Below are 24,774 nucleotides of genomic sequence, written 5' to 3'. Positions count from 1 at the left end.
TCTAATCATCAATATATATATCCATCTAATTCAACGTGGATATACAACGTGTTTACAGTTGTTAAATATTGATATTCTTGTTATCTTAACATTTTTCCGCTACAAAAAAAAAAAAAAAAAAAAAAAAAAAAAAAAAAAAAAAAGCGGATAAATTGATAGACGCTATCTATTTTTTTCGAAGCAGAGAAAACCAACTGCTTTCATTCTTATTTCTAAGTTATGTATAATTTTCTGAATAACATTCTCAACTTTGCCTCCATATTTAAAAACTGCTGTTTTCACGAGACATGCTCTATATTTTTCACACTCTACATCAATATACGTTTTGTTACCTCAAATATTTCATTTTTTAAATCACCTACTATACTGCCATTTTTCTTTTTCTTTTTTTTTTTTTATAAGTAGAACTCATTTCTTGGAAAATTTACGCCTTCATTACATTTTTTTTTCGGGTATGAACCCCTAAATAGTCTACCTTTTTTGGCAGAAGCCTGATACTTGATACATACATTTTATTAGCAATTGTGAATACAATAACAAACGAAAGACTGTTATTTGAAAAATATTGAATGATTGAAATTCTGTGAATTATTTTAAAAATATTTGATAAATTAACTTTTTGAAGAATGAAATGTTTTCATCGATATTTGTCTGAAAATTGAGTTTTATAGGAGGCATTGTCTGGAACAGTCTAATTAAATTTTAAACTGAATACATGAACTGAAAATTATTGAGCAAAAATGTGATTTCCGTTGAAATAAAATAACGAAAATAAACGTTGAAAGCAGAGAAACTTATTCTTTTTAGGCGTGCTCACATCGCCAACATGATCATTTTGCTGCATGCTCATTTCGTCGATATGATAATTTCTTGCACCTGATCACTTCACCAATTATAAATATACTTTTCAATTGCTCGCTCAAAATTTGGTTATTGCTGAGATCTAGGAAAGTAAATATTAAGTAATAACGTTGTACAGATTTCCCCTAATTCAAATGCATGTCAATTATATAAATAATTTTTAATTTACAAAATATTTTTTTGATAATAAATTGAAAAAAAATTTTTTTTAAAGTTTTATATAGAATATATTTTACTTTAAAATAATTGCATCTTATGCCATCTATGACTACGGCGTAGATTTACATATAATTTTATTTTAGTCCTACACAGGGTTCTCGCTAAAGCCATTGCTACAAATTGTAACAAAATGCCTCATAATTTCATTAAAATTTAAAATTTCATAATTTTATTACAATTTTACATGATCGAATTTTTATGATGACGAATTCAGGGGTTCATAACACTTATTTATTATTTTTAACAATCTTGTGAGGGTGGTTTTTACTATCATTGATTTGCCTTATTCATCATTAATTGACGCTGGTTATTATTCTTACTCTGCAACACTAATATAAAAAAAATTTTATACTATGTTTTCAGTTATTCATTGCTTCTTTAAAAAAGTTAATCTGGAAACTGTTAAAACTTTTTATTTTAAACAAAACAAAATTATTCAAAAATTAAAAAATAGAGTTTTTTCTTTTTTTGAAAAAAAAATTAGTATAAAATTTACCATTTTCTATTTTCCGAAATTTACTCAATGATGATTTATGTTTTTAGAGAGAATGTCCAGATTTCATTCTTCTTTAAATTTGGCAAAGAATCAAATTCTCTTCTTCCAGGTGAACTACACTATCTATTAATACATCTTCTGCATAAGCCTGATGGGAAGAAATCTGTTGAAGTTGTTGGTAAGGTAGTTTTTCTTATTATTAATTTCCTCTACCGAAACTACAGCAACAATAATTTATTTTCTGAAAATGGGAACAGCTTTATGAGTCTGAAAGAACAATAAATGATGCAAGTATCACAACCCAGATAGCATGCAATCTTACGGCAATCTTGTTTCCGAATTTTCTCTTCATTCTCACCAAAATGTTTGTACTAAAAACCCCTTTTTTAGCAAAGCAAAAAAAAAAAATTGCAGTTTCAAGCCTTTCATCCTAAAGGAATTAAAAATCTTTTTTTAAAGCTTTTTTTAAAAGTATTGTCACTTAGTTCTATAATGACGTTTTAGCTGACGACACACGAGTGATAGGATCAAATTGCATTGCATTTTAAGGTTAGAAGGTTTACACGTAAACCGTATGGTGATATCTATATATATATATATATTGNCTCTCTTATCTATTACTCTTTTTTCAATCCTTCTATTACGTTTCAAAATATTGGATAGATCCAATTCTTTGTCACTGTCATAAATTGTCGCAAACAAAAAATTATCTAGAATTTCAAGGACAATAAATATATTAGATGGCTCAATGGCACTGAAGTGTCATTGTGAAGAACTGGGGTTCGATTCCCAGCTTCAGATCGATGAGTACCAGCTTGTCTGGGATGTACAGTGTTGACCACAATCATGGCCACAAAATTGTGGACCTCCATGACCCTCTGAACCACAGCGGGCTGTTGCAGGAATGTTTAGATCAACCTCTTAAGAGGAAGTCTCTCTCTCTAGTCAGTCACTGAGTCACTGCAAAAGCGTTACCATATTTTTTTCCCTCCAGTTTTTGTTGTTGTTATTGCAGTTCATTTACGTCGCACTAGAGCTGCACAATGGGCTATTGGCGAAGGTCTGGGAAACATCTCTGAGCATGATCCGAAAATATGCCATCACAATTTTGATCCTCTGCAGAGGGGGTGGCACCCCCGCTTCGGTAGCCCGACGACCTGCGCGCGAAGTCAAGCTCTTTACGGTAGAACAGTTTAACGAGGACCAATACCGCACACCCTCGGTCCCTACGCAGACTGATCCAAGTGGTCAACCACCCGCACACTGACCGCAGCCAGTAATGCTTGACTTCGGTGATCAGCTGGGAACCGTGTCTTAACTGTCAGTTCACAGCGGGACCTCCGGCTTTTCAATGTAAACGTTTCCAATTTAAAACTCGTTTCCTTATAAGAAGTTTCTTTTATTCAATTTTATTATTACGTATTTTAACTGAAGGCTATTAATTTGATTTATCATGCGTGTTACAGGTTTTATTCAAATTTTTTTAATTTTATTAATTTATCTTTATTCAAACAAAATGTGACATCTTCTCATCTTAAATAGACACACTTCAAACAAATTGATTCATTTGGAGGTAAGCAAATATTTGTATTAATTCATATATATTTGTATGTAATATTTGTATTGTGCATTAAGTTTATTTATTTAGCAAGTTAGATTTGATTGTACATGCATGGTTCTATTTTTAGCTCAGATTTTTGTACTTATCTTATAATTTTAAAATGAGTCCTTTAAATTTTTATAATTGTAAATTGAAAATTTAAACATCTTTTTTACAATTCAAAAGTGAAACATTTATATTACTTTTAATTTAGAAAAATATAAACAAAGTTTCACTTATAAATAGCTGAGAATATGTAATCTTTCAATTTATTTTAGTACAAATGAGGATTTTAAAATTAAATTATTTTTACTCAATTAAAAATAAATTTATTTAAAACATTTCTATATACATACTCTAGTATACTCTACAGTGATATATATATAGATATATATTACGTTTGTATGCCACTGCCCGGTATACTTGCAATAAAAAATTCAATGACAAAAAAAAGAAAAAAAAAGAAATTATACGTTTCTCAAATTGTGACAATTTGTTTTTGAAATAAATGGAAAAATATGCGTTAAACTTTTATTTGTGTTGTTATTTAGCAAATACAGTTTTTTGAGTAATTTCAGTTCTGATCGATACGAAATTCTAAGGTTAGGACATCTTGTTTTACTAAACCCCGCATTCAATCTAATTAAAATGAATTTAATTTAAACGCTGTAACACGCGAAATTTCAGACAAAAGTAAAAACAAAATTAAGCCAAATTAAAGACATAAAAAATTTAAAAAGGAATTAAGCTAAATAATGTGGATTGCAGCAGACTTCTAATCTAAAACTTTCAAATTACTTATTTTTAATTCATTTATTTTTGTCAAAAGCGGGTTTCTATCACAAATGATATAAATTTGGACTTTAATGTGCCCCTTGAAAATAAATATTTCATGATTAGAATAAAAATACAATTGCCTTATTGAATCAGTAAAAATTCGATAAAATATTAAAACCAAAATATCCGGATCATCTGTTTTAAAAAGTTCAAAATCAAGGAATTAAATAAAGAAAGAAAATCCTTTTTATTATGTGCTCTACACAGACATTTATCATTCTGATTGGGAAATTCAAATTAAAATAACATTCCACTAAGATTGGTCTAAAACAAACTATCAATTTTTCTCTTTCTGTCAGTTGTGGACGTGCTAGAAAATGCCCCACCCCAAAAGCAAAAAAAAAAAAAAAAAAAAAAAAAAAAAAAAAAAAAAAAAAAAAAAAAGAAAAAAAAGAAGAAAAAAATTTAAGCACTTACACTTTTGAAAAAAAGAGTATATATATAGGTATATGTATATATAGGTGTATATATATAGGTACGTGTATATATAAGTATTTGTATATAATGGTATATGTATAAGCGTATATATATATATATAAGCGTATATATATTTATAAGCGTATATATACATAGTATAGATATAGGGTGCGTAGCCAAATCCTTTAACAAAAAATAAGCACCTTTTAAGTACTTTTTAAGCACGTAGAAAATATTTTTAAGCTCTATATACATTAACAAAATGCAAAATAATTTTCAATGACTTTCCATGATCATGATAAAATGACTAGTTTCTGACAAAGAACTCTTTTCTTGATTATATTAGCCATGATAAAATGATCGAGAGATTTCTGGGTTCGATATCAGAGGGTGGAAAATGAAGTCTGAAATGGAGAATATCTTGAAAAATGCAGCAGAGGAGAGTGCAATAATCTCACCGAACCCAGATCAGTAGACTCGTAAGTATTTTATCAGACATGTAAAATGGTTGGCGCCTTCATACTCTACGGACCGACGGTAAGCTGAAATGGATTGTGGTTGACTGAATTGTGAAAACGTAGAGTAGAACAATGTAAAAAGCACGCTTGGCGAAAATCGACATGGAAAAGAAAATATTTAATTTACGAAGAGGAAAAATTGAACACTTTTTAAAAGCCCCCAATGAAAAAAGAACGAAATCGAAGCACCTTTAAGCATTTTTTAAAAAAGCAATGCACCATGTATATGTAATGACGATTATTTAAATGATCTTTTAGATAAATGTGAGGTCAGAAAAGAGAGGGAAATAACGATGGGATGAATGACTTCATTTGCTTCCTTATATCGCATTCAAAGGTATCCAAATAACACCAGCAAATGAATGTCTATAAAATTTGTAAAGGAGCTAAAATGAGGCTGTTCAATGTTCATAAATGATGTTCCATATAAAAACACTCTTTGATCCCCTTAGAGCACTTCACGACGCATTGGGTCTTGATAGCCTAGCTATTAGGGCGTTGGGCCAGTATATAAGACATCTTAACTTGATTCCATCTTGATGTACCTTTTGATAGACGAAGGTTGACATAGTCGATAATTAATTCTCCTCAGGCCCATACGATCGATTCTCTCCTTCCGAAGATTCTGAGTGCACAAAATGGAGACTGGTGTACGCTAAATCTGTCTGGGTCACAAAGTCATCCAAGTTCCCATTAAAAATTAATATCTCTGGGGGTAGTGGATAGGAAATGGATGGTGCTTTGGTTCAAGTCTAAGTTACAAATGGAATGGTGTGTGAATGTGTCCTCCCTGTAAAAAAGGATTTAACTGTGTTGTCTCCGGATCATCCTCAGGGATGTTTCCCAGGACGTCGCCAATATGACACTGTGCAGCTCTAGTGCACTAAATAAAACTGCCAGTTCTACATCATAATTAAAATTTTACTTTAAAACTTTATCTATGCAATCTAAACTCACACAGCGCATATCACAGCGTTAACATCGCTTCAAATTTCAAATTATAAAAGATGTGAAAAAATATAAAACTAAATAATGTTAGTATATTTAAACGGGTGATTTTAAGGGTTTTTATTTTAACCAGAATATGTGATGTCAAACTTCTTAGAAGCGCCTTTCCCCCACCCCCTTATTTATCACAATTTCACATTAGAACAATCTCACAAAATTAAAAAAAAAAAAAAAAAAAAAAAATCTTGCACATTGAAATCCCTATTAAGAACTCCGTTTCTTTTTTACTATTTATAAGTATTTGATTTTATAATACCTATTTACTACCTACATTTGGTAGAAAAAAAAATTAAGGAAGAGAACTCTGCCAAAATTTATTGCTAAATTTTGGATATATTTTAAAAAGTAAATATTGCTGCCAGTAAAATTTTTCCTTTTCGTTTGCATTCTGATTTTTCTATTTTGGTTAGTATTAAGGAATCGTCTTGCCCCTAGATGCTTGTAACTCAATAACTTCTTGCAGTAATTTCTAAATTGTTATTCATTCTTTCATCCCAAATCAAGCGAAATTGGCGACAAACGCAATAGTTTTTCTACGCCAAGCATAGATGCCAAGTTTGCCAATCTATTGCATGATGATCGTCAGTCTCTTATATCACTTTACACCAAAAGAGACGAACGCAATGGAAATTCGTTCCACTCGAATGAGGAGGGACTTCTCTCTTTTTACCGCCTGCTGAGGAATTATCAACCGTACAATCAAGACTGAACAAGATAGGATTGTGATAAATCACAGCATTTTGATCCTTACAGGTGTGGCGGAATATTTTTCATTTCCAAACTATGTGAAAATTTTTTCTTCCGATGTTTGGCGATTTTCCTCAGCTGTGTTACCAGCATTCCATGGCACCCGGTGTGCCACAATCGTCGAATGATTTCGCTACAAAAACTGACAGTGTCGTGCTTGTAGCGAATATACACGAACAACAACTTCGAAACTTTTCATCTGAATATAATAATGAAAGAAAGAAATCAATGGAATTAATTGGCATTCTACTTGTGGATGATCGGGCCGTAGGTAAAGTAAATGTCAGTGCGGATAGCCGTAATGTTGTTCTAGGCACTGTATGTACTGAAAATACCCAACTTAATTTAGAAGAATTACGTCGTTTGATGTGTACGGAACTTCCTTGTTTACCTGCCTCGTTTAATTTTTTAACTAGAGATGGGTGAGCAATATTTCAATTCCATTTGTCTAATATTTATTTATTTTTTTGCTTTGATTTTCAAGGACGTATGGGAGGCAGGGCTTGTTAAATTAAATCAACTCACTTACATTAATTGGCAAAATTACAAAAGTAACTATTTGATTTGTAATAATTTTGCACCAGTATTTATATCTTCAGGAGTACCTGTTCATGACCCTCTCTTTCACTTAACCTTATTTTCTTCTCATTTATTGCATACTATACATAATTTTAAATTTTTGTAATATTCACCTCAGATTCAATTTTAACACATTTTTGATTCAACACTTATTTCTGCTGTGAGTTGTGTTGCATATTTAAAATAAGAAATTCTGCTGTAGACGTTTTTTTTTGTATTTTCTATGAAAGATTACCTATCTTTAAACATTTAAATATTAGAAAACAAATTTCAAAAGAGGAAAACATTAAAGGAATCTGTAATTTAACCTATAATACAATTGAACAAGTATTTTATATATGCTAAGCAGCAATATTTGTACATGATGTGATTATGATTGCTGCCCTGACTTTTATATTACAAGTCAAGACTGAAGGCTGCAATTATTTTATTTTCTGACATCAAGTAATGAACATTGTAAAATGATGATTTTTTTGTTTTGAAGAAAATTGTTTAAAAAATAATTATTAATATTTTTATTAACCTTTAAAATAAATCGGAGGCAATGTATTTGCTGAGATAGGTGTCGCAACAAACAAATGTTGTAGAAATCTTCTGCGAAAGTGAAACCTAAAATATACTTTGCTTATGTTTATGTGTATATTTTGTGTTGTATTAATGTTTTGTTTGTCAATAAATCTGTAATTTATTCATCCTTAAACCACTGTGATAAGCAAAAGTAGCATAATTGATCCCAAGTAACTACAAAAAAAAATATTCATTTAAATATAATAATTAAAATGATTAATAATTATGATTTAATGATAGTGGAAGTAACTGCAAACTTTCAAAGATAAGTGCAATAATGGCTATTTTTCCTTTCCCATATAAATCTATGTATTGACAGCAACACCAAACTAAATAAAAAGCATTGAAAAGTTTAAGAAATCTATTGTAGAGTTTGGTGGAAAAATAAAGAAGGGTTGAGGAAAGAAAGGGACTCTATTACATCAGGGCACTAATTTACTTCAGGGGCAACAGGGTGGATTCTTTTGACTAAAAGGATGCTGCGCCCTGTTTACCCTGCCTAGAATGAGATTTGTGATTACAATAATATTACGGTGCAAAGTATTTACAAGTTTTTTAAATTAATTTAGTATATGGCAAAATTTACTTAACACATAATGATATATGTTTTGTAACATTGTGTTCTTCCTTTATTGTTATTAGTAAGATGAGTAAATGAAAATTAAAAGAAGTTAAAATTTACTTATATATGATAATTTGTTTACATCCACCTGGCTTAATAATAGCGACATTGTTACAGAGTTTATTACTTTTCTTTTCAACAGAAATTTGCACTCAATATTTGAATCACGCGTTTAGATGATCACCTTTTGACACGCTCAATTTATGCAGATAGTAATCGAAAATCAGTGCAGTGTTTCAATTGTGTTTTTGGCAGTTATTGATATTGATTTTTTTCTGATATTAAATATTCCCATATATTTCAAACAATATACAAAACTCAAATCATGTATTTGAGTATTTACTTTTTAAGGCAATAATTCTATCGAATTTTTGGCTGCTATTGCTATTGTTTTTTCGATAGCTTTCAAATCCGATATTTCTTATAACATATTATTTATTACAACAAGCTAATCTCGAAACGAAAGACTTATTCGAAAAGTCCGATGCGTGTGATTTCGTGGTCGATCTTTTTTTTAACAATTACTACTACAAATGTTAAATTTTTTTTTTTATTGTGGTGATTATTTACAAAATGCGAAGGAAATAATTTGTGCGCCCCCCCCACTAACAAAGTGTGAGAATATCGCACATTTTATTAGAATACGAAATTGCTACATGTTCAATTAAAAAAAATTAAATAGCTTTTTTTGTAAACACGTAGCGCTTTTGTTATTTTAAATAAGTAACATATATGTTTGTTATTATTAAAAAAAATCTTGCAGAAAGAGAGCTTTGTCGCAAAAAGGTCAAAGAAATTTTGCCACATGGGTTTACGTTATACATAACTTGAGAAAGTTTTTTGTAAATAACGTATAAGTTTGGTTTTAGATAAATGCGTGTAAAATATTGTATGTCAGTAAATATACATTAGATAAATAAATGTAAAATTACCTAAGAAAATCATTGCGGTTTCAAATACCAGGTCATATGCATAGAATTATTAATGCATTTCATCGGGGCATCTGTTGGTATATCTGCTATTTTAAAGATCTCTGAAAAGATTTTTAAAATTTTTTATTTAGTGTTTAAAACTCTTATCTTTTTCCTTGTTTCATTACTGATGAGTTATCACTAAGTATTCAGTCTTTTGAGAAATCTGTTTATGTAACTATATGATTTATAATAATAATTTGTGTATAAAAGTGTATTTTTAAAATTGATTCATAAAGAAATAAATATCCTTAGAAGGAATACATAGAGCTATTTAGGTTTTCAAATTGTTTAAGTTTAGAATAGTTAAGGTTACATAAGTTAAAAAATAGTAGAATAAATTTTTTATAAAATTCTATTGACACAGTTGTAACAAAGAATTTTTTTTCAATTGCGGAATTAATTCTATATGGAAACCACTGGGAACAATATGGAAAACAATAACAAAAAAAAAAAACTACTGTAATTTTATTTTATTTAGTTCGAAGTTCACGTCCTTTCAATTCTACTGTGGCAAACTGACAATTATTTCCATCACTATTTTTAACCTAAGGATTATTATAACTATATTTACAGTAATGATTGTTTTTTCTATTGCATTTAATATGAAAGCAGAACAGTTAAACATTACTCTGTACTAACTTAAATTAAATTTTTTTAACCAAGTGTTATTGATGAAAAAGTAAAAGACATAACACTTATATTCTTCATGAAGACAAGAATACTGAAATCATAGATTGAATAGCCAAAAATTTTCTGAATATGCAGATATTGAAACAAAAGCTTTTAATGACGCAGCATCCCAAGACTTTAGCATTATTCTTTAGATATTTATGCGATTTTTCCAAAAATTTGAATAATGAAAACAGAAAATACATACTATTTTCTTATTAACAAAATTGAAACTGTATTCTAATTTTAGGTGGCCTATTCATAAACTGCAGGAGTATAAAATTAATTCTAGTCATGTTATTAGAGATGATAATTGTATTTGCATCAAGACAGAATATGGTAAGTTCTTTTCTCTTAGTTACTTCAATGTTATGATAACACTAAACTTATATGCAACCAAGACGTGATAAAAGATAATTTAATATTTTAATCTCTTAGTTTTCAAAAAAATTTTGTTAACTCCAGCAACACAGAAAAGCATTTACTCCAATATCTTTTTCAGTTCATTATACACTGTCAAAAGTTATTACTAAACTTTCATTGTTAAAAGTGCCACCAGATGAATCGAGTCGATGCGTCTTATATACTAGTGAACGGGAATTGAATAGCTACAGTACTCTCCCATCAGAATTTTATCTGTGATAGAATTTGATGAATGGATACAACTAATTGATTCAATGCTGATTTCTGTGAGCGGCAGGGAGTGCTGTAGTAAGATCATCGAAATTTTAGGCACTGGTCCTGATAGTTGTATTGAAATCATGGTTGTGGGGGTGCTCACTACTGTGTTGCTGTTTAGCAGTCTAGTGTGTGCAGGTATCGATTGTGTTTGATTAAGTCTGAGTAGGAACAGCGGGAGGAGGATAATGTTTGCAGTCATATTTGGAAAGTCAACTCTTCACTGCGTCCCATCCAGGGTTGGCAGGTTTTTGACATGTGTCAGTTTTTGACAGTTTAAACCATGGTTTAAACCGTCACGTCAAAAACCTCACTGTCAAAAATGTCGAAAATGTCAAAAACCTATATTCATATGTGAAATTTNGTCGAGATAGGCGTGTTCAGATCCGGTCTTAGGGTCAGCAATGAGATGATAGTTGACACCTTACATTAGATCATGTCAAAGTCATCAATGTGAGGAGACAGTTATCTATCTAATGATATTCCCTAAGTGTCTCATATAGTAATGAATTAAAATTAAATTGTTGTTGTGATACACGTTTGAAATATCGTTAAATATTGGGAAGTAAGATTCCATGGATATCTTCAATCATATAATATTTGAATAATTTCAAAGATAATATTTCCCCAACATCTTTTTAGAATAATATACCAGGCCATAAATCAGACGTATCAAAATATCATGTCATTATAAGATGCAGGATTGAAGTCTTTCGGGGATATTCTTCCAATGGGTTTACATTTGATGTTTACAATTATTTATTTAATGTTTATAAAATATTCAACTTTCATGTCTAATGATTATACAAATATTTTACAGATATTGATGCAATTTATACTTGAATATTTATTAGGTGTACAAAGTGATAATAAAAATGACTGATGATAAAATCGTTACTGTATAAAGTGTTTACAATGAAATAGATTACTGCCTTTTTAAGTGTATGACCAAAACTAAGATATGACTTCTTTTTTTTTAAGTATGTAATATTTTCTCAGATTCATCAAAAGCCCTCAGAGACCTTTGCCTAGGGTCCCCTCATATTTGCTTTCTTCTATTAGTATTAAATATATTTTTGTTTGTGTTTTCCTTAAGAGTTATTGTTATTAGATTTATGAGTTTGCAAAAATTGGAAGAAGCCTAAATTTACTAATATATCATAAATTGCATATGTAATAAATAACTTAACAGCATGTTGTGAATAAGCAAATAAATTTCGTTTAAAGTTACGACCAGTGTGGGGGACTCTGTGCTTGAGCCCTGCCTTGCTTATTAATAGTTCTGTTATCGCATTTTGCATGTATGAAAAACATTCAATATAAATCAGATAAATACATGTAAAATATTTGTACAATACTGAATATGTGCTTATTAGTAAAATATTCAATATACATTAGATAAAATAGGTAAAATAACCTAAAAAAATCATGGCAGATTAAATAAATGCCTGACATATACATAGAATTATTAGTGCATTTCATTTGGGAATCGATATTAAGTATATATGTTATAAATATTCACTAATACTGCTATTAAATTGAGAAATGCTAAATTAATGCTAATTTAATGCTAAAAACTACACTTTTTTTTCTTAGTTTCATTCTTTATAAGTAGTTAGAAAGTGATCATTCTTCAGAGAAATCAATATTAGTTAACATAACAGTTTTAGGTCTGAAAATATTTATGTATAAAACTGATTAAATAAGAAATAAATATCATTAGAATTAATAATAAAGCTTTTTACAGAGACTAGAGCTTTTATCCGCTGTCCTTGGTGCAAGAGTGCTAGACTCCATGAGAAGTGTTTTTCACGTAAAGAACAATTGTTATTTATGGAATGGATGTTGACTTTACATATCGGATCAAAGGGTGTGCTAACAATCGTAAGTACTTTGTTGGGAACACAGTAATGGAAGTTAAAGTGAAAACTGGAGGAGAAAATTTGGGACATTGCTGTTGTATTGTTAATCCTGCTGATTTGTTGACACATTGGTGGAAAGCAAGCGAATTAAAAGAAGGATATAAATGGTGGCATGGACCACCTTGATTGAGCTTTAAAGAGTTTGAATGGAATAATGTTTTATCTCTTTGAATAACTGACACTTAGTTGTGGAAATTCTTGTTGAGAAACAAATTAAGCCCATTAACATTATAAATGCTTGCAAGGAAGACTCTGTTAGCTTGATCTTATGAACGTCATAAATAAAATTTCATCGTGGATGCAAAGAGTATTTGCCTGGTGTGGAAGATTTATCTAAATTGCAAGCTTCCAACTGGAAAAGCTTTTTAACAACTGCAGAGATACAAAATATTAAAAATTCTCTTGTGAAGATAGTTCAAGAAAATGCTTTTGGTACTGAAATGGAATATCTGCAGAAGACACTTCCAAAAAGTAGCAATCTGTTGCCACCCTTTTTTGACTCATTGGGGACTGCTCCGAGTTGGTTGAAGAATTCCAATTTTCCTGACCGTCAAAAACATCCAATGCTTCTTCCAAAAGAAAGAGATATTTTCTATAGATTTATTGGGGGAGATATTTTCATGAAATCCATCTACATGGAACTATTCAAATGACATTATCATCATTAACGCAAGACTCACGTGTGCCGTGAGAGGAGATCTCCTTCAGATCACATACACGTCACGGTCCTTAAGAAGTTAATAAAACATCTTTTCTTATGTTTCAGTTATGTAATTTAATTTGTAGCATAATATCTTAAGATTTTGAGAAATGCTTAGTTTATTTAATTTATTGTTTTTTTATAGAAAAGTCTAGAATCGGTGTCGTAACATCCAAAGGAGATTCCATGGGGTTCGTTTTTGCAGATCTCAATGTAAATATCAAGCAGTTACGAGAAATAATTGAACAGCAAGTAAGGCCCTATTTTTTAAAAATTTTATTTCAGCAGAGGTTTCAAAAGGGTTTGTCCATGCTTACAATATAAACTTTCTCTTTCAGCTTAAACTTAGTCAACAGATGAGGTTGGAGTACAGGTTTGTGGAGAAAAACGGTTGGCCTGTCATGTCCAAGCAGGAACCAACCCTTTCCCTGTTGGACATAATGTTAGGCCAAATTGTATGCATTCAAAGTTGTTGTTCTAAGCCAGCAGTTTCAATAGAAAGGCCAACTTCTCTAGTCTATAATACAAATACTTCCATTGAAAGTCAGCTTCCTAGTCCTCAAGAAAGCACTACTGGGGAGCAAGAATTGGTGAAACGAAAGAAGTCAATTAAATTTAAGTAAGTATGCCTTGTTTCTTTTATTTCCAATCATATTTCTTTATCATGGTGGGTAGTATATTTAAAAAGTGCGTAAAGGTGCTTATTTTCAATTTTAAAAGCTCTTAAAAGTGCTTTTTATATTGGGTGTTTTTAAAAAGTGCTTAATTTTTCCTTTTCGAAAATGAAATATTTTTCTTCGCCGTGTCAATTTTTGCCCCGTGTTTAAAAAAAAAAAAAAAATCCTTATGCTTACAGATTGTAGACTGGACTAGGAGTCAATTACAATAATTGACATTATTGATAACACTGAATATTAATTCCAATAGCAGGCTGTCAAGAAAGGAAATAAAGGTGGTCAACAAAAGGTAAGTTTTTTTCTTTCTTTCATGAAGTGTACAGAAAAATTTTTCTTCTGTAAAGAAACATAATTTGGTCAATGGTAAACATAACGTCATAAGCATAATAAAATTAGGTTTGTTTTTTGCATTTCTCTAATGATGCAAAAGCGTGTTTTAACAATTTATTCAAGCACAGTCTATTTCAGCTTACCGTCGGTCCATAGTGTATGAAAACTTCAGTCATTTTACATGTTAGATTTATTCTACTACTGCGTATAGTGAGCTGTTTTCGGTGAGATTAGTTCACTCTTGTGTGCAACTCTGCTGCATTTTGCAAGATATTTCCACCTTCTGATTTCGAACTGAAAAATCTTTCGATCTTTTTATAATGACTAAGGTAATCAAGAAAAGAGTTCTTTGTCAGAAACTAATTATTTTATCATGATCATGTAAAGTCTTTGAAAATTATATTGCATTTCGTTAATGTATATAGTGCTTAAAAATAATTTTTGAGTGCTTAAAAATTACTGAAAAGGTGTTTATTTTTTGTTGAAAGATTTGGCTATGCACCCTGAATATATTTATTAGTTTTTTTATATTAAGTTCTACCTATTTTTTTCATATTTAATTGAGGAATAGGCTGGCATTCTTAGAAAAATACATATTTTTATATATGTAAATGACAGTGAAAGCTCAATGTAACAGGTACAGAATGTTAAGGAAGTTTCCAAGCCACCATCAAAATGCTAGTATTAAAGATACAAAAAATGACAAGTCTTCTGCTGTTACTGCAATATTTTTCTCTCTTTGAGATAAATAAATTTTTTACTGTTCAAGCGATCAAGATTGTACATAAAAAAAGGGGAGGGATTATGAATGAAGAAGGATTAAAAACAATTGGAACACATTTTTATGTGTGTTATCGTTAGAGAAATGGAAAAAACAAGCCTAATTTTATTATGCTTATGACGTTATGTTTACCTTTGACCAAATTATGTTTCTTTACAGAAGAAGTTTCTTTACAGTTTCTTTACAGTTGAAATTTTTCTGTACACTTCATGAAAGAAAGAAAAAAACTTACCTTTTGTTGACCACCTTTATTTCCTTTCTTGACAGCCTGCTATTGGAATTAATATTCAGTGTTATCAATAATGTCAATTATTGTAATTGACTCCTAGTCCAGTCTACAATCTGTAAGCAGAAGCAGTTTTTTTTTTCATTTTAAATTAAATTAGTTATTCAAGTAAAAGGAAAATGTGTATTTAATTTTTTATTGTTTTAACATTAAATGCATGTTTCTGTTTATAACATGCACACTCAGGCACGAACTGGTCAAGTTATCCAAAGGCAGAAGGAAAACATGTATGATTTTGTTTAAAAAAAGATTTTACATATAATTGCCAAAAATTAGAACACCTAGAGAGAATTGTCAAACAAAATTTTACATTTGCAAGCAGTGGCACAGTTTTACTGTATGTTTGGAGGGGGTTACGCCTTCTGACATGCATACTCTCTCTATATATATACATATACACACACACCTGCCAACTTGTACGGTCACTGAAAAAAGATTTTAACAAAATGGTAATGATCAAGTAAAGTTGAAAATTTTTTTAAATAATTACCTTTTGATAGATGAAGGTTCGCATTGTCTAATGATCTAGCCCCCACATTGGTGATATGATCACGCCTATTTCGATGAATGGTCCACGTACAACAGTCGTCTTTCTACTTTGTGACTGCGACATGGTCCTCCTCACGCTGATGCTTCTCAGTCTCACACACAACTGGTTTCTGCACACACTCGACTTTTAGTGGCAACGCAGGAGTGACCACAACCCTACACTTAATACCGCTCTCATGGCTAAAGAAAACCCGGTGACTTTAAACCATCTCTCCTCCCGGTCTTTCACAAATACAGTAATTAGTGGTATCCGTTCATCGAATTCTATCCCTGATAAAATTCTAGTGGGGGGGGGAGTATTGTGGCGTAATTACCACTATGATTATTAAACATCAATTGACTAGTGTAATGCTAACTTGATTCAATGTTGAGGTACCTTTTGAATAGATTGTCTTTCCCTACAGCAGTAAGTTTTCACTCTTGGATGTGATGTTGATTGAAATGATAGTAAAACATTGTATTTAAACTGTATATTTTCAGACCTGAAAGCCAATTTTCAATCAAATTAAGAAGCAGTGATAAAAGACCAAGAATAGGAAAAAACTCTTTAGTCAGACCCATTCTGATCAGCTATGTAAGAGCAGAAGCTGCCCAGTATGCCCTAGACTTGAAACAAGAACTGGTCACTTTGGGATTCAGTGTATACCTGGTACTCATTATTCTTCTCATTTTTCAGAAACTTTTTTTCTCTTGAATTTATGAAATTACATAATTAGTCTCTCTATATTAAGTGATGCTCTTTTGAATATTCATAGCTGCCAACTCTATTGCCAGTTTCTACTGATTTCCTGGTTTTTTTACATTTTAGTAAATTCCCTAAAATGGGGAAAGTTTTCTAAAAAAAAATCCCTATTGAATAGGATTTTTGTACGGATTATTGTTTGAGTATTTAGATAAGCATTACTAATACGTAATGAAACGAACCTCATTTATAAAAATCATTTCAAACTTTTTTTTTCTTAAATGTTCAGTTTATTTTTTATTCCGAACTCTCTTTTGTAAATCAATTAAAACAAAACTTTTAACCAACTTTGATGAATTAAATGTCTATTAATCAAAATTATGAGTAAACTTAATACATAACATTTCAAGTATGTTTAATATCAATCATAACTGGAAATTATTGCAGTTTTTCTATTCTGATGATAATAAAGATCTCTAAAATTCCCTAAAATATTTAGTACATTATGCCACAATTATCAGGAAATTTATATTATGTAAAATCTACTGGATTTTTCCTATCCATGTTGGCAGCTATGGGTGTTCATTTTGTTTTGTTGTCAACATAGCAACGTGAAATGACTGAGGTGTGTCGAAAGATTGCGACAAGAGTTTAACGTTTGATTCTAGATTTATTAACTGTTTGTGTTAAAAAAAAGTATTATACAGACCAGGTAGCAGGAAAGCAACTTGGTGTTAATAACTCGTTTGAAAGGGATTGAAATTTTAAGATTTTTTTTCTTCTCCTTTTCTGCTTAATGTTGTACTTTGCTTAGCTGCTCAATATCTATAAGACTTTGAAATTATAAAGGTATGTAGAAAAAGTATAGAGTATACGATGGAATATAAAAAATTTAATTTTGATCATTAGTTTCAGAATTATCAACTGTAGTTAAAAAACAATGAACAATGTTGATCGATTCACTAAAATGCAACTAGAGTTCAAATTGGACATGCTGGTAGGGCCATTTTGTATTATAATTTTAAAACTTTCAAAAAGTTAATGCTGAAAATTTAGTTTTTATTCACGAGATCTTTATTTTATTAGAGCACACTTGAGTAAATATCAATTAAAAGTTGTAAAAGAAAAAGAGACACATTTAACATGTTGCCAGATATAAATCTTAATATTCATATTTAAACTTTTAAAGATTAAAAGAAACTTAAAATTTTTTCATAAAAACAGTATTTGAATTGTTCTCCTCAGCGAGTAAAACTCTTTTCTTTCTTCTAATTGAGTCTTGCAACCACCTTAGGTTAATTCAAATACATCTTATCATTTTCCAAATCTAGGTCCTTTCAATTAGGTAACATAAATATTTTTACATAAAGCTACGATAGTTGTATATTTTTTAACTAAAATGTGATTCTCGGGACCTTCAAGAAGAAATAAATGATTGACGGGCACCCAAAAATAAGTAAAGTGTTCAAAATTATGGACAATCAGCTAGGAAACAGAAATGATTTTTCCAACCTTTTTCTAAATGAAATATCAAACATTCCTACAATTTTTAAAAAAAAATTTTAAGCACAATCTAATTTAAAATAATTATAAACACTAATACAAACCACATATTGAATCTGCAGTCCCAAATAGTGTACAAGTAGCATTTATAATCGAGTAATATTAAGTTTGACTCTAAAATAATGTGATTTTAAAATTCTGTTTGAAACTATGGAAAAATAGATGTTAAAAAATGTTTGATATTGAAATAAATTTGTTTAGATCTACAGTCCCTTAACAGATTATTAGACACACTATAAGATTCTATGTAAAATCATAATTATCAGGTGATACAAAACAGCTTTATTGTTTTCACGCGGTTTGCTCTTGTTTACGTTAGTGTATCCATTGGTTAAATTAGGCGATATATAATGTAAATTTGACGATAAGATAAATTAGATGATTTATTATATAAATATAGAATATTAATTATATCACGCATTATATTAGTATAGTATTACTATAATTAGATAAAATTATTAGACGCGCTTTAGTTTTTTTAATAATGACATGTTTTGCACGAGTTTAATATGCAATACTTTTATATTTAAACATATATGTAATGGGTTTTTATTCAGGAGATTTTTTATATACTTCCTATTTGTAATTATTTTAAACGTATTGCATTACAATGTTAAATGTTTTTAATAATGACATGTTTTGCACGAGTATAATATGCAATACTTTTATATTTAAACATATATGTAATGGGTTTTTATTCAGGAGATTTTTTATATACTTCCTATTTGTAATTATTTTAAACGTATTGCATTACAATGTTAACCCATTGATAAAAAAGTGCAAACCGGTTTCTCTCGTGTAAAAACAATAAAGTTGTATAGTATCACCTGATAAGTAGATTTTACATAGAATCGTCTAATAATTTGCCAGGGACTGTAAGTTAGTGTTATTGAAAAAAAATTGTATTGGCCATTGTTATTTCTTCCTGGAAGAAATAGGACAAAATGATGACAGCAATATATTTTTTGATCACAATTTATAGAAACTATTTTGGTATTTAGCAATAGAATGTAACAAGGGAAGATCAATAGCAGAGCAAATATTCTGTTTCAGTGTATCAAACAGTCTTACATAAAGCCAATACTGAAGTAAGGCTACCAGTAAAGGTATTAATAATGAAGATTCTCCTTTTTATTTTAAGTAGTGCTTTAGACTAGATTAATATGAGTTACTTTCATTGTTTTGTCTCTTTCAAATGATATTGGATGACAGCGTACTTGAATCTTTTATGCAAACTCAGTAATAGAAGTGTTTTTATCTCCACACAGGATGTTCATGAAATTAAAACTGGTTCTGATTGGCAAGATGCTTTGAATCATGCTGTCACACATTGTTTTCTTTTTGTTCCACTCATCACACCAATGTATGGAAAAACTCAATGGACTAACAGAGAGGTATTAACCATTTCATTTAAGCATCTCTAAAATTATTTACTTAAATGTTTTGCATACAAACTTGTATACAGGGTATCTTGAAAAGTCATGTATTTCGGCATTGAACAAAATTTGTCATGATTTTTATCTGAATTTGTAACAAAATCCCCACTCAGTCATATTTTATTAAATTATGAAATGTTTTTATCATGTTCTTTAAAAATTATGCCGTTCTTTCAAAGAATGAAAGAAAAAACATTTCTAAAGCGAATTATCTTTTTAACTTCTGTGATTTCAGAATTTTTGTTATTACTTTTATTTTATCTGTTTTGAATTCTGGCTGAAGCAAGCCAGGCATTGGTAAATTGTTTTTATTCCGAGAGTAGAAAAATCAGGGGTATTTCTTTCCTTTCGGATGAACAAGAAAATTATCTTTAGAATATAATTCTGCAAAAAAGAAAAAAAAAATTATTTGCTTTTGTATTTTTTTCAGCTATTTTATTGCTCTTTCTTTACTCTGTTTTTTAAATTTGAAATCTATGAAGATGCAGAGTATAACAGTTTTAGTTATGCCTATCATTTCAATGAATGTTATTAGAATGCTTTTTTAAATTTATTGTTGTGTTTTTGTCTGAGAAAATAGTTACTTCATTAAGTCGTGAAAAACTCTTGGAATTAGTCGTGGAAAGTCGTGAATTGGAAAATCTAAAATGTAGCAGATACCCTGTAGCTTTTGTAAACTTTTTTAAATAAAATTTTGCTACTTTTTAAAAAAAAAAAAATTATAAATATATTTAATGTAGTGGGAAAAAAATGAAGAAATTCAACTCAAAATTTAAAATATCTAACTAAATTATGGTTAGATATAAATAAAGTAGGACAGCCAATTAGCAACATTTAAAAAAACAACAACATCATTATTAAATAATTTTTATATATAAATTAGTTTGGACATTATTGGAACATAATCAAAACTTAGCTATATTATTGGTATGGGGTATAAAGGGGAAAAAAACCTAATACAAATATAAAGATAAAGATGATTAAATATTAAGATAATTAAAATTATTTACGATATATAAAAAGACTAACAGCTATTAAAAAAAAAAAGAAAAATAGAAGAAATATTTTTGTAGTTCTTAAAAAAAAAACTTAAATTTTGAAAAAAATATTTTCTGAAATAAAAAAGTATCCATAACGCATTAATAAGGGATATAGTCTATCAGAAACTCTTTTAAAAATGCAGCACACAAAAGTGCACATAAAAAGTTTATCTAAAAACAAAACAGAAAAAATAAAAATACGAAAGAAATTTAAAGTTAAATATTTGTTTTCTTATTACTGTTTTTTCTAGAAAAAGTGAAAAAAAAGTTTAATAGAAAGGCTTTTAATTGTCGCGTCGTAATAAAAAAATCTATGAAAAAACAAAATCTAAAATTGAAATGGGAGAAGCTAAATAGAAACCAAAACAAAAAATTTTCTTCATTTTTAGGCCAAATCTCAGTTTAACTTTTTCACATTTCCATATTTTTAGAAAAAAGTGACTATAAAAGAACAACGTTTATTAAAAACAATCTTTAAAAACTGCTGGCATAATAAAAACGCTGATAAAAAAAGAGCAAAAGATAATCAGAAGTAAAAAATAATTCTTCTTCGTTCTGAAGTATGACATTAACATCATGAGTCAGAGTTATATATATATGTAATAACAGGGCTCCAACCCTGTTATCAGTGTTGTATTTAGTTTAAATAATTGCAGTCTTAAGCCATTATACGTTCTAAACAGGTTTATTTAAATGTTGGCTGGTGTTGCTAACAATTCACGTCCCCTCTCCTGCAAAGGAGGGGGAGTGGACAAGACTCCGGACAATCCCGGAACAGCTTATCAGGATCAAATCATGATGAAAAGGACACGCAAAACTATGCGTTCTTACGTTTTATACCAACATAAATTTGAAGTAAAAAGGCACCTTCGTACATTCCTTGTAACCTTACGCATTAAGGAAAATCATTTCTGCTTCCTTATATGGAATTGAAAAAGGGAACGATTCTAAAAATAACTCTTCCTTTGAAATATAAATCTATTTATATTTCAATGGTATGTTTTCAACCTTGAATTCCCAAAATAGAATCTCTCTACGCTTATTCTTTAACAAAGACATTTTATGAAAACGAAAGAGTTTTAATTCTTTTATTAATACAAAAGTATTTAATTTTTGTATTACATATATATATATATATATATATATGTATATGTTACCAGTTGTCTGTCTTACCATGCAAGAAAAAAGAAACAATGAAATCTATTAAACTGTTGAGCTACAATTGAAATAGCAAAAGCAGAAAAAAATTTCACTTTTTTAACCGCTTCTCTGATTATCCAGAGTTAACTCAGGTATATCTAAATTACAAATATTTATTACTCGAGTAAACTCGGACTTAGCTTAATTTTGTCAATACATTTTGTTTTATTGACTGAAAGCAAAGCAAAAAATAATGATAATCTTTGCTTGGGAGCTTTGCTATTTGTGGGACTGTAGACGTGTTTTGTACAATTTTATATATTGGTGGATGAATTTACATAGAAAAAAGAGTAAAAAGAATGGTGTCCGCGAGCGAAAGTAATGCAAATGATGTTTCAGATGATGTGAACATATACAAGGACTAATATTTATCTTTTTTCATTTGCCCGAGATAATTTGGGATAATAAACTGAAGGTAAATTAAATATTTTTTTACTCATTAAAAAAAAATTTAAATTTCAACTTAAAACTTGTGTATTATGTTTTGTTTTAGTTTCTTGTATTTATAAATGAAATTTAAAAAAATAGGTTGATTTTTTTGCATTTTTTTTCTTCAAAAAAAGGGGCAAGGGAATCAGTTAAACAAAAAGTGTTACAAAAAAATGACTTACATGAATATAATAATCAGCTGTACAAAACTCATAGTTTAGTATAAAGTTTCAATTCTTCAAATTTTCCTTTTCCATTTGTCTTTCAGATCAACTATTTTGAAATTTAAAAATCTGTGCAAAAACTATTTCTAATAATGTATAGTAAAAAAAAATTATATGGATAAACATCCAGCTTACTGAATATTCGGTGAAAGAGCTGAGTACTAAACAGTGGCTGAATATTCGTTACGTCCCTAAAATAAAGTTTTATCATTTTCTCTTCTTTTCCTTCTAATGATAATCAAAATCTAAATGTCAATAACAAATGTAAAATTAGTAGAACTTATATTTAGATTCAAGTGACGCGCACAAAAGAAATAGCTTATTTCTAACTTTTTTTTACTTTCTGTTTGTCAAACTATTTCAATAATTTTTGTATTAGTGTTTAATATCTTAATTGAAAATTGCTAATAAAATTTCATATTCTTTTACCGAATTTATTCGTTGGAAAATTTAAATTCTTACAACTGCTATAATGAGCATCTTGCATCAGCCAGGAATATCTTGTTTAGAAGTAAATATTATGAAATGAGAAATATTATTTCAGACTGTTGAGTTACATAAAGATTGTATGTGTCATCTATACGTATCAGGTTTGAGGTTTGCTCCTCAAAAATTTCATCACTTGTTAAATCTTTTTCCTACTGTCGAATTAAGACGATGTTCGTATATTCTAAATTTAGGAAATGAATTGCTATTGTTTTAATATAAGCCTTTTTTATGTGAGATTTCTGTAAATGGGATAAAATTGACTTCTTTGGATGACATATCAAGAGAAATAGATGAATTATTTTTCTTTTAAAACTTCTTAAGTGACTGTTTTGTTGAATGATTATTATTTTCAGGTTAAATTAGCTGATGTACTGGGAAAAATGATAATACCAGTGAATTTTATGGATCAGTGGCCCCCTCCTTGTTTAGCTATTCAATTTGCCTCTACGCAGTACATACCTTGGAAATTGCAAGAGAGTGAACACAGTAAGTCTCATCCATTAGAAATGTTCATAACAATAAAGTACGTTTTTGGTTGCAATCTAGTTTTATGACAATATGTCTATTTGAAACAAATGTTACTTGATGGTTCTTCTCTACAGAAAAGCACAACTCCGAGAATAAATCTAATAATAGGAATTTCCTACTTCTTAAATATTTTAATTTTATGTAATCAAAGTATTTTCTCTAATGAAGGAAACAATTATTCAATGTTTTTAATCCTCAAGGCTTAAAGGTGTAACCACGTTCTAGACTGCAGTCTGCTGTGTGCGGGAATTCAAAAGTATCAACTTATAGTTATATTTCCTGCAAAAAAATTTTTTTGCCTGTTAATGACACAAAAATTCATTTGTAGCATTTTTAAGAAGTGCTAAATGGTGCTTAGTTTCAAGTTTTGTTTTTTAAAAGCTCTTAAAGGTGCTTTTTTTTATTGTTTTTTTTAAAAAAAGTGCTTAATTTTCCCATTTTGAAAATGTGATTTTTTCTTCACTATGCCGATTTTTGCCATTTACTATTTTTTCACTTTGTTCTCTTCAATGTTTTCACAATTCATTCAAACAATGCATTTTGGCTTACCGTTGATCCGTAGCGTATGAAAGCACCCATTATGTCATGTTTGATGAAATACTTGCAGGTCCGCATGTGCGTCTACTGATCTGGGTTCGGTGAGTTTCTTGCACTCTCGTTTGCAACTCTGCTGCATTTTCCAAACTATTCTCAATTTCAGGCATCATTTTAAACCCTCTAAAATCGAACCGACAAATTTTTTGATCTTTTTGTGGTGGCTAATATAATCAAGAAATAAATTCTTTGTCAGAAACTAAGTATTTCAACGAAACTAATTATTATAAAGTTTTAAAAAATTATTTTTCATTTTGTTAATGTATATGGTGCTTAAAAAGTACTTAAAAGGTGCTTTTTTGTTGAAGAAAGATAACCTTATAATTGTTATTATTTAAGTGGGTGCGAATATTATATCTTTTTAAAATTTTTTTATATCGTTCTTTAATAAAATAATATTTTATCATTTAGGTAATTTTTGGATAAGTGAATGTTGTAAAATGAGTTTGAAAAATAAATATAACATTTAAGTAATCAAACTTTTGATCTTTTACTTGATTAAACTATTGCGACCATATTTTTTAAGTGAGGGACTACCCCATACATTAAGTT

The 24,774-nt window shown here is 29.4% G+C and overlaps 1 protein-coding gene across 2 annotated transcripts in view; it reads left to right on the top strand.

Moving 5' to 3' along the window:
- Positions 1–4,866: 4,866 nt before the first annotated feature.
- LOC107441406 (uncharacterized) overlaps positions 4,867–24,774 on the top strand; it is a 39,302-nt gene continuing 19,394 nt past the window's right edge. The window contains exons 1-7 of one of the 2 annotated variants that reach the window (XM_071182868.1): positions 4,867–4,909; positions 10,365–10,453; positions 13,560–13,666; positions 13,753–14,033; positions 16,518–16,686; positions 19,551–19,676; positions 23,454–23,586. In XM_071182868.1, coding sequence (XP_071038969.1) covers positions 13,601–13,666; positions 13,753–14,033; positions 16,518–16,686; positions 19,551–19,676; positions 23,454–23,586 — 775 coding nt within the window. In that variant the 5' untranslated portion in view covers positions 4,867–4,909; positions 10,365–10,453; positions 13,560–13,600. Of the gene's footprint in view, positions 4,910–6,509; positions 7,126–10,364; positions 10,454–13,559; positions 13,667–13,752; positions 14,034–16,517; positions 16,687–19,550; positions 19,677–23,453; positions 23,587–24,774 lie in introns of those variants that run through there. The other variant, XM_016054646.3, reaches the window with a different exon arrangement.

The sequence above is a fragment of the Parasteatoda tepidariorum genome, chromosome 6, assembly GCF_043381705.1.
Source record: "Parasteatoda tepidariorum isolate YZ-2023 chromosome 6, CAS_Ptep_4.0, whole genome shotgun sequence".
Classification (NCBI taxonomy): domain Eukaryota; kingdom Metazoa; phylum Arthropoda; class Arachnida; order Araneae; family Theridiidae; genus Parasteatoda; species Parasteatoda tepidariorum.
The sequence above is the reverse complement of the archived record's forward strand: the minus strand, read 5'-3'. Positions and strand labels throughout refer to the sequence as shown.